At 46.6% G+C, this 18,608-nt stretch overlaps 1 protein-coding gene across 3 annotated transcripts in view; it reads right to left on the bottom strand.

Moving 5' to 3' along the window:
* The window catches only part of LOC149437702 (glycogenin-1-like), a 39,425-nt gene that overhangs the window by 18,664 nt on the left and 2,153 nt on the right, over nt 1–18,608 (bottom strand). For all 3 annotated transcript variants that reach the window (XM_089660710.1, XM_089660712.1, XM_089660711.1), the window contains exons 2-6: nt 13,668–13,727; nt 10,438–10,579; nt 8,758–8,932; nt 5,701–5,863; nt 1,046–1,172 (exon numbers count right to left, since the gene is read on the bottom strand). In XM_089660710.1, the coding sequence (XP_089516836.1) occupies nt 1,046–1,172; nt 5,701–5,863; nt 8,758–8,932; nt 10,438–10,579; nt 13,668–13,674 (614 nt within the window). In that variant the 5' untranslated portion in view covers nt 13,675–13,727. The remainder of the gene's footprint in view (nt 1–1,045; nt 1,173–5,700; nt 5,864–8,757; nt 8,933–10,437; nt 10,580–13,667; nt 13,728–18,608) is intronic.

The following is an 18,608-nucleotide window of genomic DNA, read 5'->3' as shown; positions in this document are numbered from 1 at the left end:
CTGGTGGTGGGGGTGTCATGGTGTGGTGGTTCTATCCTGCTTTGTATCAACGGTTCAGGCTGGTGGTGGGGGTGTCATGGTGTGGTGGATCCATCCTGCCTTGTATCAATGGTTCAGGCTGGTGGTGGGGGTGTCATGCTGTGGTGGATCCATCCTGCCTTGTATCAACGGTTCAGGCTGGTGGTGGTGTCATGGTGTGGTGGATCTGTCCTGCTTTGTATCAACGGTTCAGGCAGGCTGGTGGTGTCATGGTTTGGGGGAGATTTTCTTGGCACTAGCAAGGTGGACCTAATAAAGTGGCCAGTGAGTGAAGATCTAAAGATAAAACCATAGAGAAGGAAAGGTTGAAAACCCATATCAGGTTTTTTTGTCCCCATTGGGAAGATAAGCCACCACGTCAGGAAGAGAAAGTATCCACAGAGTTGTCACTGCAACAAAAATCTGCATCGAAAAATGTATCTTTTTATTCCGTTCTGAGGACAACTGTAATATTGTGGATTCCCATTGTTTGCAATCCTGCTGATAATGGGCGACTAGGACAACTAGAGGGTGAACCTCCCCAATGGGGAAAACAGACAGCAATAAAAACCTGACTTCAATCCGTTGCACGCAGATGAAAACTGTGGCTTTAGAAACACTTTTTATTGGCAAGATTCTGATTGTTTTGAAAGTCACCGGTGCATGCCGGTTTTTGCTTGAGCTGTTGAGCTCTGTGCCCTTCGCAGTGAAAGTTGCACTTGGCCCCATAGTACTGCCACATAGCACAGCTGTAATGGATTATATAAAATGGTTTCTACCCAAAAATCTTTCTCCAGTGCATTCCGGTGCTCCTATGGAGGTTGTAGAAGCAGAATAAAACCAGTATGACTGGACTGCAAAACTGGATTTCACATAAGTACTGGAAGCGGTAGTGGGACCATATCAGCCTGGAGGCTTGAGGGAGGTAGGACACCCCAACACCACCCCTAGTTTGTTCCAAGCAGGCAACAAGCAATAATTGTTAGCAATTACTAGTCACTCTTTGGGTATAAATAGGAATACTTACTGTTTAAATGCTGGTGAGTACGTGTAAATAGAACTGATACTCAAGTTATAGATAAAAGGGAGGTGTTTGCTGATGTCCGCCGTTGCCCAGTTGCTAAAGAAACTATTCAATAGTCCTTGGTCACCTCCTATAATGGATAACAAATCAGGCAGCAATTTCAACCCAATGTTAAAAATGGAAAAAAAAAAAAATTAAATTACAAGTATACCTATAATATAAATATAATATAATAATAATAAAATTAAATTACAAGTATATCTATAATATAAATATAATAATAAAAATTAAATTTCAAGTATACCTATAATATAAATATAATATAATAATAATAAAATTAAATTACAAGTATATCTATAATATAAATATAATAATAAAAATTAAATTTCAAGTATACCTATAATATAAATATAGTAATAATAAAAATTAAATTACAAGTATACCTATAATATGAATATAGTAATAATAAAAATTAAATTTCAAGTATACCTATGATATAAATATAATATAATAATAAAATTAAATTACAAGGATACCTATAATATAAATATAATAATAATAAAATTAAATTACAAGTATACCTATAATATAAATATAATAATAAAATTAAATTACACGTATACCTATAATATAAATATAATATAATAATAAAAATTAAATTACAAGTATATCTATAATATAAATATAATAATAATAATAATAATAAAAATTAAATTACAAGTATACCTATAGTATAAATATAATAATAAAAATTAAATTACAAGTATACCTATAATATAAATATAATAATAATAAAATTAAATTACACGTATACCTATAATATAAATATAATATAATAATAAAAATTAAATTACAAGTATACCTATAAATATAATAATAATAATGAAAAAAAACAAACGATATTTAATATTTCACATACTAATGATGGGTAAATACCCATAAATCTACTAAAGCCACAGTGGCTAAATGGTTAGCACTTCCGCCTGGCAGTACTCGGGTTGTTGGTTTGAATCCCAACCACGGCACCTCCTGCCTGGAGTTTGCATGTTCTCCCTGTGCCTGTGTGGGTTTCCTCCCACACTCCAAAGACATACTGGTAGGTTCATTGGATCCTGTCTAAATGCTGTGTAAATTGACAGCGCTATATAAGTACCTGAAATAAATAAATAAAGCCCCTGATCCCAAACATCTTGACTTGTGGCTTTTATTGGAGCTAGAAATGACATTTTGCTGCAGCTCCACCTTCTGGTGAAATCTGGTATCACAGGGGGACCTCCAGATACAGAGGTAAGCAGCTATTTTGCGAATGTTTAGATCACGGGTCTCCAAACATTCAAAGCGAAGGGCAAGTTCAATGTCCTTCAGGATTTAGGTGGCTGGATTGTGGCCAGTGGGAGTAGACAATGCCCCAGCACCAGTGGGCATAAACAATGCCTCAGGCTTGGTGGTCACTGGCACCTGTGGTCAGTAGGATGAGGAATAGTGTCCCATTATTGATATTATTGGAAGTGTTTGTTCCCCATCAATGGTATTATTCAGAAAACAGTGCGCCATCGTTGGTGTCAGTGGAAGGAATGATGCATTGTGTTGGTGTCAGAGGGAGGAATAGTTCCCTATCATCGGTATTATTGGGAGGAATTGTACAACATTCATGGTAATATGCAGAGAACCGTTCCCCATCGTTGGTGTCAGTGGAATAGTTCCTTCTGATGGTGTCAGTGGGAGGAATAGTGCTTCATCACTGGTGCCAAAAAAAGGAATAATGCCCCATCATTGGTCTCTATGGAAGGAATAGTGCCCCAATTTTGGTGTCAGTAGGAGGAAGGGTGCCCCCATCATTGATATCAGGGGGAGGAATAGTGCCACATGTTTTGTGCGAGAAGAAGGGATACTGCTTGTTTGTGTCAGTGGAAGGAATACTACCCCATTGTTGTCAGTGGAACGAATAGCGTCACATTGTTGGTGTCAGTGGAAATAATAGTGTCCCTTGTTGGTGTCAGTAGAAGGAATAGCATCCCATTATTGGTGTCAGTGGATGGAACAGCGTCACATTTTTGGTGTCAGTGGAAGGAATAGCGCCCCTTTGCTGGTGTCAGTGGAAGGAATAGTGCCCCTTTGCTGGCGTCAGTGGAAGGAACAGCGTCACATCGTTGGTGTCAGTGGAAGGAATAGCGTCCCTTAATGCTGTCAGTGGAAGGAATAGCGTCCCATTGTTGGTGTCAGTGGAAGGAATAGCGTCCCATTGTTGGTGTCAGTGGAAGGAATAGCGTCCCATTGTTGGTGTCAGTGGAAGGGATAGCGTCACATTGTTGGTGTCAGTGGGAGGAATAGCGTCACATTGCTGGTGTCAGTGGAAGGAATAGCGTCACATTGCTGGTGTCAGTGGAAGGAATAGCGTCACATTGCTGGTGTCAGTGGAAGGAATAGCGTTACATTGTTGGTATCAGTGGATGGAACAGCGTCACATTTTTGGTGTCAGTGGAAGGAATAGCGTCCCTTTGCTGGTGTCAGTGGGAGGAATAGCGTCCCTTTGCTGGTGTCAGTGGGAGGAATAGCGTCCCTTTGCTGGTGTCAGTGGGAGGAATAGTGCCCCTTTGCTGGTGTCAGTGGGAGGAATAGCGTCCCTTTGCTGGTGTCAGTGGGAGGAATAGCGTCCCTTTGCTGGTGTCAGTGGGAGGAATAGTGCCCCTTTGCTGGTGTCAGTGGGAGGAATAGTGCCCCTTTGATGGTGTCAGTGGGAGGAATAGTGCCCCTTTGCTGGTGTCAGTGGGAGGAATAGTGCCCCTTTGCTGGTGTCAGTGGGAGGAATAGTGCCCCTTTGATGGTGTCAGTGGGAGGAATAGTGCCCCTTTGATGGTGTCAGTGGGAGGAATAGTGCCCGTTTGCTGGTATCAGTGGGAGGAATAGTGCCCCTTTGCTGGTGTCAGTGGGAGGAATAGTGCCCCTTTGCTGGTGTCAGTGGGAGGAATAGTGCCCCTTTGCTGGTATCAGTGGGAGGAATAGTGCCCCTTTGATGGTGTCAGTGGGAGGAATAGTGCCCCTTTGCTGGTGTCAGTGGAAGGAATAGTGCCCCTTTGCTGGTATCAGTGGGAGGAATAGTGCCCCTTTGATGGTGTCAGTGGAAGGAATAGTGCCCCTTTGCTGGTGTCAGTGGGAGGAATAGTGCCCCTTTGCTGGTGTCAGTGGAAGGAATAGTGCCCCTTTGCTGGTGTCAGTGGGAGGAATAGTGCCCCTTTGCTGGTGTCAGTGGAAGGAATAGTGCCCCTTTGCTGGTATCAGTGGGAGGAATAGTGCCCCTTTGATGGTGTCAGTGGGAGGAATAGTGTCCCTTTGCTGGTGTCAGTGGGAGGAATAGTGCCCAATTTTTTTGGTTTCAGTGAAATAGTATCCCACTGTTGGTGTCAGTGAGAGGCATCGTGCCCCAAGGGCTGGATAAAGGCAAGCAAAGGGCCTCAGTTTGGAGACGACTGGTTTAGAGCACGGGTGTCCAGGAACTATAGACCACAGAATTAGGGTCCAGCTGTCTATAAGGGGAATGCAGGAGACATGCACAGCTGTTACTATATGTTGCAGCCTGAGGGATAAGGACATTTACATTTAGCCTTGAAATCCAAAGGAATATGAAAAAAAAAAAAAAGTTTTAAAAGGTGCAAGGTGTCATGCTTATCCTTTCTTCAGTGCTTAGGCTGGATTCCTACTTTGTGTTGTAATGAATGGCAGTTGTGTGCGTTTTTAACGCGTCTGTATGATTCTGATCACTGAAGAAGGCAGTTAGCTGACAGAAACACGCATGCTGTACTTCCCTACAAACATTCGGTATATTCTTACCTGAGAAAAAAAATGGAAAAAAAAAAAAAAAAAAAAAAAAATCACATTTTTGTCTATTGTGAACGTTATATGCATGTTACTGCATTATTTTATTTGTACCCACAACAGTACAATCAGTCTGTAGATGCAGTAAAGCATGCTTGTTAGACTCACTGTGGGACCTAAGAGGCTAATCCTCTGCATTGTGTAAAAAAGTGGTTTGATCCTGATTTCTCTGATCCTCCCCTTCTACTGTCCCCAATCCATCTGCTGATAGTACAAAGCTCTAGGAGACACTCTGGACATGCTCCGCTTGGTGTGTATTGCTACAGTGTTTTTTTTTTTTTTCTTTGGGAGAGTGCATGTGATCCCCTGCTGAGAAAAAAATGGATCTAGTGTGTGTAAAAGGAGCCTTTTGGTTGATATACCAGGACAAGTAGATTTCAACCGTTTACGATATATTTGCAAGTTTTCAACCGCATCTCCATTTTCACCTTGTTATCTCAGGATTTTATGGATTATTGTATTCATAAACAAAGTATCCATCCATAATTTCCACCATGCGATCCATAATTGTCCGCCTTGGCTGATTGACTTAGGTTGATGGAATCTGATCTAAATTGAATCCAAGGGAAGTTACTGCCATTCGAATAAAAAACTGAAGCATATAAAGGCCACCATTGGAGCTAAACCATCACACTGATGGAAGATGGAATCTCAGAATTTTTCATCTTCAAGGAGAAAAGAAAAAAAGAGTGGCAATTTTTTTTCAACCACAGTGGGGACAATCCCTTCCGATGGCTGTCAGCTGGCATCCATGTGATGAAGTACAATGACATGGCTTGGCTTACCATCAAAGCTGCCGTGATCTTCTGCATACTTAAGAAGCCGACCAAAGGTCTCCATGGATGGTCTGAACACAAACACTCCACTGTTGAAGCAATCCGGCCAACCAGAGTCAGGGGCAGCTGAGAACTCCTCTCGGTCAAACAACCCATCTATGTTACAGAGAGCCTAAAACAGAGAGAGCACAGGAAAGTCTTCCAAGAAATGGACATTCACGTAGACCTAGATGGGTCAAGTATCAGCCGGAGAGCTTCTGGAAAACGTTATCCTCATAAGCCGGTGAATGATAGTGAGGACTGGTGGAACCCCCTTATCCACGGCCCTGGCCATGACTGTATTAGAGGTATTAACCACTTCCAGTCCGGACACTTTCCCCCCCTTCCGGTCCGGACGCTTTCCCCCCCTTCCGGTCCGGGCGCTTTCACCCCCTTCCAGTCCGGACGCTTTCACCCCCTTCCAGTCCGGACGCTTTCACCCCCTTCCAGTCCGGACGCTTTCACCCCCTTCCAGTCCGGACGCTTTCACCCCCTTCCAGTCCGGACGCTTTCACCCCCTTCCAGTCCGGACGCTTTCACCCCCTTCCAGTCCGGACGCTTTCACCCCCTTCCAGTCCGGACGCTTTCACCCCCTTCCAGTCCAGACGCTTTCACCCCCTTCCAGTCCAGACGCTTTCACCCCCTTCCAGTCCAGACGCTTTCACCCCCTTCCAGTCCAGACGCTTTCACCCCCTTCCAGTCCAGACGCTTTCACCCCCTTCCAGTCCAGACGCTTTCACCCCCTTCCAGTCCAGACGCTTTCACCCCCTTCCAGTCCAGACGCTTTCACCCCCTTCCAGTCCAGACGCTTTCACCCCCTTCCAGTCCAGACGCTTTCACCCCCTTCCAGTCCAGACGCTTTCACCCCCTTCCAGTCCAGACGCTTTCACCCCCTTCCAGTCCAGACGCTTTCACCCCCTTCCAGTCCAGACGCTTTCACCCCCTTCCAGTCCAGACGCTTTCACCCCCTTCCAGTCCAGACGCTTTCACCCCCTTCCAGTCCAGACGCTTTCACCCCCTTCCAGTCCAGACGCTTTCACCCCCTTCCAGTCCAGACGCTTTCACCCCCTTCCAGTCCAGACGCTTTCACCCCCTTCCAGTCCAGACGCTTTCACCCCCTTCCAGTCCAGACGCTTTCACCCCCTTCCAGTCCAGACGCTTTCACCCCCTTCCAGTCCAGACGCTTTCACCCCCTTCCAGTCCAGACGCTTTCACCCCCTTCCAGTCCAGACGCTTTCACCCCCTTCCAGTCCAGACGCTATCCCCCCCTTCCAGTCCGGACGCTTTCACCCCCTTCCAGTCCGGACGCTATCCCCCCCTTCCAGTCCGGACGCTTTCACCCCCTTCCAGTCCGGACGCTTTCACCCCCTTCCAGTCCGGACACTTTCACCCCCTTCCAGTCCGGACACTTTCACCCCCTTCCAGTCCGGACACTTTCACCCCCTTCCAGTCCGGACACTTTCACCCCCTTCCAGTCCGGACACTTTCACCCCCTTCCAGTCCGGACACTTTCACCCCCTTCCAGTCCGGACACTTTCACCCCCTTCCAGTCCAGACACTTTCACCCCCTTCCAGTCCAGACACTTTCACCCCCTTCCAGTCCGGACACTTTCCCCCCTTCCAGTCCGGACACTTTCACCCCCTTCCAGTCCGGACACTGTCACCCCCTTCCAGTCCGGACACTGTCACCCCCTTCCAGTCCAGACACTTTCCCCCCCTTCCTGTCCAGGCCAATTTTCAGCTTTCAGCGCTATCACAATTTGAATGACAATTGTGCGGTCATGTAACACTGTACCCATATGACTTTTTTAGCATTTTTTTGAGACAGATAAAACTTTATTTTGGTGGTATTTATTCACCACTGGGATTTTTATTTTTTTTTGCTGTATAAAATGAAAAAGTCCAAAAATTTTGGAAAAAAAATAAATAATCTTTCTTCATAAATCTTGGCCAAAATGTATTCAATTATCTTTTTAGCAAAAAAAAACAACCCAAATGAGTTTATAACCAACATTTTTTTACATTTTTATTTTTTTTTATATTATTATTTATGTTTTTGTTTTTTTACATACTGTCACCCTAGCAGTAGAATGTCACCATGGTGACACTGTACTAGTGGGCGGTTATGAAGATTTTTATTTTTTTTATACTGATTGCTTTTACACCCATAAAGGCTGTAAAAGCAATCATTTCTCTATGGCTGCATTCTTGCAGCCATTGAGAAATACTGTGCGAGCTGTGATTGGCCACAGCTTGTCACAAGGTACAAGGCTGTTGTGAATGGCCCTGTACCATGTGACCTCTGTGATCATTCACAGATTTCACACATAGTAAGCAATGATGTCAGAAGTGACATCTTGCTTACTACTCTTCATGTGATCACTGATTGGCCAATCAGTGATCACATGATCAGGACCTCACACAGAGGTCCTTTACAACAATCGGTTTTCCACTGTGTCCTGTGAGGACACAGTGGGCACCGGATCCCAGGGAGCGCACACAATCAGGGAGAGGGGAGGCCATTTATAAACGGCCACCCGCCCCTGCACTGCTCCCGTCCGGCCGTTTATGTACATGGGCCGGACGGGAAGTGGTTAAGGTGATGATTCTCAGTGGCTCTGCAAATGCCGAGATATTCGCACAGCAAATTTTTATGAACAGTCCCCAAAGGGTTTCTAAACTTTTCTACATGACCTTTTTTCATTATTTCCCTATATTGTTCTTGTTTAGTTAATGGATGTGGCTTTTTGTGATGACTTCTACTTTAATCATTAAAATTAAAAACGTGTTTAGTCTCTTTTTTTTTTTCAGTACACATTTAAAAAGAGAATGGAAAAAAAAACAAAACACATGTAGTGGTATGGTCCACTACATTAAAGCCAAAGAAAGCCATACCCCGGGGTTCAGGTCATGCATACTTGTCCTGCCTCTTATAATCAGGGCATATATCCCAGAACACGGACAAAAAGTCCTGCAATTTACAGGGAAGGACCAATATAGGTCCACATTGGGTCCTGCCGTACTCACGATGGTGTCAGCATCCATGTACACGCACTTTATGTACTGTGTAAGGGTCCAGCACTGGATCTTGGTGAAGGTCACCCCAAGTTCTGGTCTCTTCAACAAAGACAGGCGTACCGTGTCTGCGCTGTCTAAGACATCCACTTCAACTACTTCATCAAAAACTTCCTGGAGGATTCCCCTTTAAATAGAAAAGCAAAACAATTTACCAAGCTGCACCAACCATCTATAGAGTGAACCCCCTATATAAAATGCAGGGGATGCTCATTTCCCAATGTGGTATGGCCAGCTCTACACCGGAGATCTTTGATCGCGGTTTGTGGAAAACACAAGATAACAGGAGAATGAATGAAGGGCCATGTTGGATGGAACCGCGTCTGATGAGCTGTATATAGAAAGTTAGAAAACTACAACCCACTATGCCTGGGGTCTCCAAACTTTCTAAGCAAAGGGCCATTTTAATGTCCTTCAGAGAGTAAAAAAATTCCCCGACATTAGTGGGCATAAGTAATACACCATCATTGGTTTGAATGGAAGGACTAATGCCCCATTGTTGGTATCAATGGGAATAGTGCCCCATCAATGCTGTCAGTGGGGCAACTAGCGCCCCGTAGACGGGGTCAGTGGGGCAACTAGCGCCCCGTAGACGGGGTCAGTGGGGCAACTAGCGCCCCGTAGACGGGGTCAGTGGGGCAACTAGCGCCCCGTAGACTGGGTCAGTGGGGCAACTAGCGCCCCGTAGACGGGGTCAGTGGGGCAACTAGCGCCCCGTAGACAGGGTCAGTGGGGCAACTAGCGCCCCGTAGACAGGGTCAGTGGGGCAACTAGCGCCCCGTAGACAGGGTCAGTGGGGCAACTAGCGCCCCGTAGACTGGGTCAGTGGGGCAACTAGCGCCCCGTAGACTGGGTCAGTGGGGCAACTAGCGCCCCGTAGACTGGGTCAGTGGGGCAACTAGCGCCCCGTAGACGGGGTCAGTGGGGCAACTAGCGCCCCGTAGACGGGGTCAGTGGGACAACTAGCGCCCCGTAGACGGGGTCAGTGGGACAACTAGCGCCCCGTAGACGGGGTCAGTGGGACAACTAGCGCCCCGTAGACGGGGTCAGTGGGACAACTAGCGCCCCGTAGACGGGGTCAGTGGGGCAACTAGCGCCCCGTAGACGGGGTCAGTGGGGCAACTAGCGCCCCGTAGACGGGGTCAGTGGGACAACTAGCGCCCCAAAGACGGGGTCAGTGGGACAACTAGCGCCCCAAAGACGGGGTCAGTTGGAGAACTAGTGCCCCATAGATGGGATCAGTTGAAGGAAGAGTTCCCCATAGATGGTGTCAGTTGAAGGAACAGTGCCCCATAGATGGTGTCAGTGGGAAAATAGTGCCCCATAGATGAGGTCAGTTGAAGGAATAGTGTCCCATAGATGGGGTCAGTGGGAGAAAAATAACTATGCCATACAGCCCAATTGCCAGCATCCTTGCAGCAAAGGACACACGTTGTCACTGGTTGCTGGGACACTGGTGGCTGGGCTACCGCATCATTAGCTGCTGCGCCAGCACCCTAGCAACTGGAAAAAAAAAAAAAAAAAAGACTGTGGCAAAAATTAGGTGTCATTCGGGTGAGTTGGGGCGGTGGTGACCTGGGAAAGGGGCATAAAAAATGGTGGACTCCTGAACACAGCCTAGATCAGTCTTACCTCATTCGACTTGTAACCTCCGACGTCACCATGACCACCAGCTGATGGGATGTTTTATGATTTCTTAGCGATCTGCCGAGAACTAACGCTCCTTGACAATAGAGGTCATTGGTGCCGAGGGTGACAAAGGCTTGGGCTGTGACTGAGAGACAAAAAAAAAGGGAAATGAAGAGAATCTTTGATTTGGTGGCACTGGGACACACTTTTAAAAATGGCGCCACACAAGCAGCGGCACTGCTCTGCTTATCTAGCCTCCTGCATCCAGCACCCTGCTCTTTATCTGTTACATAGTTAGTCTGGCTGAAAAAAGACAAAAGTCCATCCAGTTCAACCATAAAAAAAAAAAAAAAGTTATACTCCTACACCCACAGTTGATCCAGAGGAAGGCAAAAATCCAGCAAAGCATGATCCAATTTGCTCCTGTAGGGGAAAAATTCCTTCCTGATCCCCCGAGAGGCAATCGGATATTCCCTGGATCAACCTTACCTAAAAAATGTTATATCCAGTTCAGGGGCGGACTGACCATTTGGGAACTCGGGCACTGCCCGAGGGCCCGGGGTCAGTAGGGGGCCCCATGAGATGCCCCTGGTACCTTTTTATAGGCTTTTTTGGGTGTGGGCGAGGACACAGGGGCCCCATGATCCCCTATTGCCCGGGGGCCACATGAGTTGTCAGTCCGCCCTTGGTCCAATTATATTCTGTGTATCCAAGAAAGAATCCAGGACTTTTTTGAAGCAATCCTCTGTATGACAAGTGATGTAGGTACTGGATGGCAGACCCTCTCCTGAAGGATTTCTGTCCAGGTCCTATACAGGAGTCATGCCTTTATCACGCCAGCGGTGGCCCTGCTCCTAAAAGCACTGTGTAGTGTATTGCTGGATTACAATAAAAGCGGAACTCCGACCTTACCTCCAGTCTCGCACAGTCGTACCGGCTCCTCTCCTGGACTGAAACGGCTTCCTTTCACCTCTTGCAGACAGATGCCATGGCAGACACAGCGGTCTGGGTGGAGGAGTAGGCACACAATGGCGCTCATTTACGAAAACTGGAGAGTGCAAAATCTGGTGCCGCTGTTCATGGAAACCAATCAGCTTCTAACTCCACCTTCTTCAGTTAAGCTTTGACAATAAAACCTGGAAGCGGATTGGTTACTATGCACCGGGGAACCAGATTTTGCACTCTCTGGTTTTAGTACATCAACCCCGGTATTACAGGGTTGTGGGCACTGCAACCCCTGGCGTGCATTGATTGTAATACAATACAGGCACACCTCGGTTTACGTAATTTTTGATTTAAAAATGAAATCCACTGAAAATAATTGCTCGGTTTACGAATATTTTTCACAATACGAACGGATTAATTGGTTTTGCAATGCATTTATGATTTGTTTTTTAATCACATCCCTGTACAGTACTATGCCTTTATAAAGAGTTTTGAACAGATAAGAAATTTGACTTTTTTCTGACCACCAGAACTAATTAGTTTTCAATGCATTTACTAATTAATTTTTATTTATGTCCCTGTACAGTATTTATGCCTTTAAAGTGCACTTTATAAAATGTTTTGAACAGAAAAAATACTTTTTTGTACTTTTTCTGACCTCCGGAACGGATTAATTGATTTTCAGTGCATTTACTAATTAATTGTTAATCATGTCCCTGTACAGTATTTATGCCTTTAAAGTGCACTTTATAAAGAGATTTGAACAGATAAAAGACTTTTTTTTACTTTTTTCTGACCTCCGGAATGGATGAATTGGTTTTCAATGCATTCCTATGGGAAACCAGTTTATGAATGTTTCGCAATATGAAAAGTCCCGCAGAATTACCGTATTTTTCGCCGTATAAGACGCACTTTTTCGTCCCCAAAACTGGGGGGGGGAAATGTCAGTGCGTCTTATAAGGCGAATATGGAGCGTCCGGTCCGGTATTTCCACCGCGGCCGTGTCAGAATACCGGGCCGGCCGCTCAGCTCTGCAGTGGGACCTTACCCGTTCCTCTATCCAGCGGCGCGCTGTCTTCCCGGCTTCTGTAGTGTGGGCACTGGGCATGACAGCCGGGTGCCCAGTGCGCATGCGCGAGAAGCGGTGCGCTTTGTGAATGGTAAGGCGGTACCTGGGACACATGACAGATCCCAGAAGCCGCCGGACCAATCACAAAGCGCAAGTGCTTCTCGCTCATGCACACTGGGCACCCGGCTGTCATGCCGAGCGCCATTACAGAAGCCGGGAAGACAGCGCGCGGCTGGATCGAGGAACAGGTAAGATCAAACAAAAACTCCGCGGAAGTAAGAGTGGGTACCTGTCAAATTCAGGTACCCGCTCCCCACCTCCCCAAAGGTCAGCAGTCATCTGTGCTGTCTGCAGTCTCTGGTCATCCCTGTGCTGTCCGCAGTCTCTGGTCATCCCTGTGCTGTCCGCAGTCTCTGGTCATCCCTGTGCTGTCCGCAGTCTCTGGTCATCCCTGTGCTGTCCGCAGTCTCTGGTCATCCCTGTGCTGTCCGCAGTCTCTGGTCATCCCTGTGCTGTCCGCAGTCTCTGGTCATCCCTGTGCTGTCCGCAGTCTCTGGTCATCCCTGTGCTGTCCGCAGTCTCTGGTCATCCCTGTGCTGTCCGCAGTCTCTGGTCATCCCTGTGCTGTCCGCAGTCTCTGGTCATCCCTGTGCTGTCCGCAGTCTCTGGTCATCCCTGTGCTGTCCGCAGTCTCTGGTCATCCCTGTGCTGTCCGCAGTCTCTGGTCATCCCTGTGCTGTCCGCAGTCTCTGGTCATCCCTGTGCTGTCCGCAGTCTCTGGTCATCCCTGTGCTGTCCGCAGTCTCTGGTCATCCCTGTGCTGTCCGCAGTCTCTGGTCATCCCTGTGCTGTCCGCAGTCTCTGGTCATCTCCTGTACTGTCTCTGCAGTCTCTGGTCATCTCCTGTACTGTGTCTGCAGTCCATTAGTTCAGAATTTTTTTTTCCTGTTTTCTGCCTCTAAAACCTAGGTGCGTCTTATGGTCAGGTGCGTCTTATACGGCGAAAAATACGGTACATTCGTGAACCGAGGTACGCCTGCATTACTGCTGCTGGAAGGGGGCCCTTGCAGCACGATGGGCTCTGAGTAATTGTCACATTTGCTTCCTTTCCCTCTAGCGCCACCTCTGCTTGGGAAGGTGAAGCTCCGGCAGTGTAGTACAGACTGAAGTGTAGCACGCAGTGAGCCTAGAACTGGATACAAAGCCGAACTTTACTTACCGGGCATTTTGGATGGACGTAAAGATCAGCCTCTGGACCATAGGAGCCTTCAATGTCTTTCTACAAATAATAAAAGTAACAGTCACATTCTACATAACCACCACAGCCCCGCCCACAGCTCTCCTATAGGGGGTCACACATGACATTTAAGTACACATAGCAGAAATTCCATTCTGTAAATCAGTAACTCACCTCTATACACCGGAGAGAAATGTCACCGGCACACCAAGGATCTCCAATGTGGGTCCAAAAAGGCTTTAGCCCGGGTTCACACTGATGCGGTCCGGAATTTGCAGCGTTTTCCATGCGTATCAGAATCGCACCCCGTTCATGCGAACCGCTGCGGGTGTGTACGTTAAGTTAACAACAACCCGAAAGAGGTCCGCAAAACGCGGTGCGATGTGCAGAATTGGATCGCATAGGTGAGAATACCCGTGCGAACCGATTCTAGTGCGGACCAAAAAAAGGGGCCTGCACCTTTTTGGTGCGATTAGAGCCATACATAATGTACGGCTCCGATTGCACCGCACACAAATTGCATGTGATTTGCAGAGAAATGCGGTGCGGTTCCTGTGCGAATCACATGTGATGTACCACACCGCATGAGTGTGAAGCCGGGCTCAGAGTCACCTGATTGTCGTGATAGCCTCTGATTGGCTATCACAGTGATTAGTCACTGTGTAGCCCACCCCTGTGTTTACTTCCTCTTCTGAATGGAGAGAAGGATACATTGTTTCTTTCTCTCCTTGTTGGAGAGAAAGATGTAAATAAACAAAACAAAATAAAACAAAAAATAAAATAGCTAGATCAAGATTTGATCTAGGTCAGTGCCAGGGTTAGTGTTGGAGGTCAAAGGCCAAGGTCAGGGTCAAAGGTTGGGGTCAAGGTCAGTATATTTTGAATAGGATTTTTTCAGTTAGTGTCAGTGAGCTTTAGGTAGGATAAAAAAAATAAAATAAAATGCGCACCATTGTTTCTGGGCTGCACATCGCACCGCATTTTGGGGACCGCTTTTGGGGTGTTGTTAACGTAACATACACACCCGCAGTGGTTCGCATGAAGGGGGGGGCGATTCTGATGCGGTGGGGAATTCACACTGAAAACGCTGCAAATTCCACACCGCATCAGTGTGAACCAGGGCTAAGTTGCGTAGGGGATTCTTTACTGTCAGAGCAGGAAGGATGTGGAACTCCCTTCCACAAACGGTGGTGTCAGCTTAATGAAGGTTTACATAGTAACAGCAAGCAAGGTGGATAAAAAAATCGATGATTTAAAAAAATTTAAATAAAAAAAAAAAATCTATTTTTTTTAACTGGATTTTTTTTTTAATTTAAATTGGATTTTTTAAATTTTTATCAAATTTATTTTAATGAAATGCGTTTGGAGTAAAAATCTATCTAAAGATAGTTTTCTTTTTAAAATACAATAATCATTTCGTTTTTTCAGCATGAAATGGAGTGCAGTTATGTAGCATGAGGCTGTATATTCCGCAATATTTACATTTTTGGTAAACTCCTTCAATGAATCCTAGCTCTGCCAGCTGAGATCACACGCACGGCATTGACGCAATCACACAATTTCACAGTAACCATGAGAAGAAAACATGAAACAAAAGAATTTGAGTCGTTCTCCAGCTTTGTGTGATGAACCTATTACCCTAAAATCGGTTCTGAGATCGATGTTTTACTAACCTGACAGCTTATTATTCTAAAAAGGAAACCTTCATTTGGTTTGCAAATATAAAAGATTCTACCAGAAAGAACAAGTCGGATTCCTTACATTTAAAGAGCACCTGTCATCTTAGATTCATCATGGCAGCGCCTGTTAGCGGACATCCACTCACCTCCTGCTGCCACGTCCCTCACCTTGTTGTGTCCCTGCCGCATCACCAGCCGCCCCATTAAAGTGAATGGGACTGTCGGTGAGTCAACAGTGGGTCAGAGGAGGAGCCGCTGCGGGACCAGAGATGACAGGTGCTCTTTACAAATTAGGATTTAAATCGAGCCTTTGCACTAGTGATTTAAATCAAATCCACCCTAACAGCAAAGGCAACTTTTCGGACTCTCACAGGACCCCTTCATCAGGTGTGTGACCGTACCTGACGAAGGGGTCCTTGCCAGACTCTGAAACGTCTTGCTGTAACTATGTAAACCTTCATTACAGCCACTGGAGATCCTTGGTGTTCCGGTGACATTGACTCTGCTTGGTTCCAGCCGACGGTCCCTGCAGCACCCACCTATGCAGACAGCCATTTCTTGCAGGAAAGTGTGCTGTAATGGGCAATATAAAGTGGGCGAGACGTGAAGGCCTATTCAAAGCACACAATGAGCGCAACATGTCAGAACCCAGAATACATGTTATTAAAGTCAGCCTAGTGCAGTGGTGGGCAACCTTTTGTTTCAACTGAGCCAAATCTCGCCAAAACCACGATTTAAATTTATTTTGAGAGCCACATTTTTAAAACTGAAAATACATAGGATGGTACACTGTTTTTAGTTTCAATAAGTTTTATAGTAATTCATCCCCCATAGTAATTCATCCCCCATATAGTAATTCATCCCCCATATAGTAATTCATCCCCCATATAGTAATTCATCCCCCATATAGTAATTCATCCCCCATAGTAATTCATCCCCCATATAGTAATTCATCCCCCATATAGTAATTCATCCCCCATAGTAATTCATCCCCCATATAGTAATTCATCCCCCCTATAGTAAATCATCCCCCATAGTAATTCATCCCCCATATAGTAATTCATCCCCCATAGTAACTCATCCCCCATATAGTAATTCATCCCCCATATAGTAATTCATCCCCCATAGTAATTCATCCCCCAAATAGTAATTCATCCCCCATATAGTAATTCATCCCCCATATAGTAATTCATCCCCCATATAGTAATTCATCCCCCATATAGTAATTCATCCCCCATAGTAATTCATCCCCCATAGTAATTCATCTCCCATATAGTAATTCATCCCCCATAGTAATTCATCCCTCATATAGTAATTCATCCCCCATATAGTAATTCATCCCCCCTATAGTAATTCATCCCCCCTATAGTAATTCGTCCCCCATATAGTAATTCATCCCCCCTATAGTAATTCATCCCCCATAGTAATTCATCCCCCCTATAATAGTTCATCCCCCATATAGTAATTCATCCCCCATAGTAATTCATCCCCCATATAGTAATTCATCCCCCATATAGTAATTCATCCCCCATATAGTAATTCATCCCCCATAGTAATTCATCCCCCATATAGTAATTCATCCCCCATAGTAATTCATCCCCCCTATAGTAATTCATCCCCCATACAGTAATTAATCCCCCCTATAGTAATTCATCCCCCCTATAGTAATTCATCCCCCATATTAATTCATCCCTCATATAGTAGTAGTAAGTAGCAAGTCCCCCCTGTGTCAATTCACTTACCTTTGCTCCGCGCGTTCCTCTCGCCGTGTTCCCGCGCCGTTCCGTTCTTCAGGGCGGACTGTGAGAGGAGCCTAGCTCCCCTCACATTCGTCACGCTGCCCCGCCTACACACATCCTGACAGCCAATCACTGGCTATCAGGATGTGAGTGGCAGCGAGACTGGCAATCATTGCATTTGAGCGCGCTGCCCTGGCTGTTTCTTTTTTGGATCACGCTGCAGAGTCCCTGCCGCCTGAGAGGAGGGAGGGGAGCGGGCGCCCGGCACACAAGAGCCGCATTAAAGCGCGTAAAGAGCCGCATGTGGCTCGCGAGCCGCGGCTTCCCGACCACTGGCCTAGTGCATTACGGGTCCTGATGGGCTGCAGCAAGGGGGTGGTTGCAAACCTTTACCCAGTGAAGTGATTAGATAAAGAGATAAAACAAATCCTGCTACATAAGTTGTTCCCTTTTTATCCTCAGTTTTCTGATTAAATACCACCAAAGGAAAACTCTATTTGTGTAAAAAAAATGCAAAAGGCTTCTTATGGGTACAGTGTTGCCTGACCGCGCAATTGTTATTCAAAGTGTAACAGCGAAGGCTGAAAACTGGCCCAGGCAGGAAGGGGGTGAAAGCATGAAGTACTGAAGCGGTTGTCTGCAGTCTTCTCTACATCTGTTCACAGTACAGAATATACACAGGATCTCACAGCTTTGAAAGCAGGGGGCGACGAGCTGAAGTTACACTCTGCAGAGCTCAATGAGGATGACATGGGGTCAGGCGTTCAGAGGACAGGGGGTCAGTAGGATATAGGACTCCTGTCCTCAGCTCCGCAGACCCCTATCCTCCACCCTGCTGACCCCTGTCCTCCACCCTGCTGACCCCTGTCCTCCACCCTGCTGACCCCTGAACTCCGAAATCCTGAGCCCTATCCTCGGCTTTGCTGACCTCCTACACTCTCAACTCCTGACCCCCCCCCCCCCTTCTCTACCCTACTGGCCCCTGTTCTCTAACCTGCTGACCTGTCTTATGAACTCTCAACCCCAATCCTCGGTTCTGCTGACCCCCTGTCCACTGCCCCGCTCAACTCCTGTCTTCAATTCATCTGACTCCTGTCCACTTGCATGCTAACCCTTGTCTTCTGCCTTACTGGTCCCTGTTCTATGTCCTGCTGGCCCCCTGTCCTACACCGTGCTTACCCCTGTCCTCTAAAGGCCTATCCTTGGCTCTGCTAACCCCCGTCCTCTGCCCCATTGACCTCTGTCCTCTGCCCCGTTGACCCCTGCACTGCTGATTCCTTGACTTATGCACTACTGGCCCGTTCTATATCCCACTGACTGCCCTCTGAATGCCTGACCCATGTCCTCTGCCCTGCTGACTCCTGTCCTTGGCTCCACAGACCCGTCCTTTGAGCTCCTGACCTCTATCCTTGGCTCTGCTGCCCACTGTCCTCGGCCCAGCTGACCCCTCTACTCGGCTCTGCTGACCCCGTCCTCTGAACTCCGTTCTCTACTTTATTGATCAG

This window comes from Staurois parvus, unplaced genomic scaffold, assembly GCF_062004578.1.
Source record: "Staurois parvus isolate SC_StPar_1 unplaced genomic scaffold, SC_StPar_1.0 ptg001267l, whole genome shotgun sequence".
In the NCBI taxonomy this organism is placed as follows: Eukaryota; Metazoa; Chordata; class Amphibia; order Anura; family Ranidae; genus Staurois; species Staurois parvus.
The sequence above is the reverse complement of the archived record's forward strand: the minus strand, read 5'-3'. Positions and strand labels throughout refer to the sequence as shown.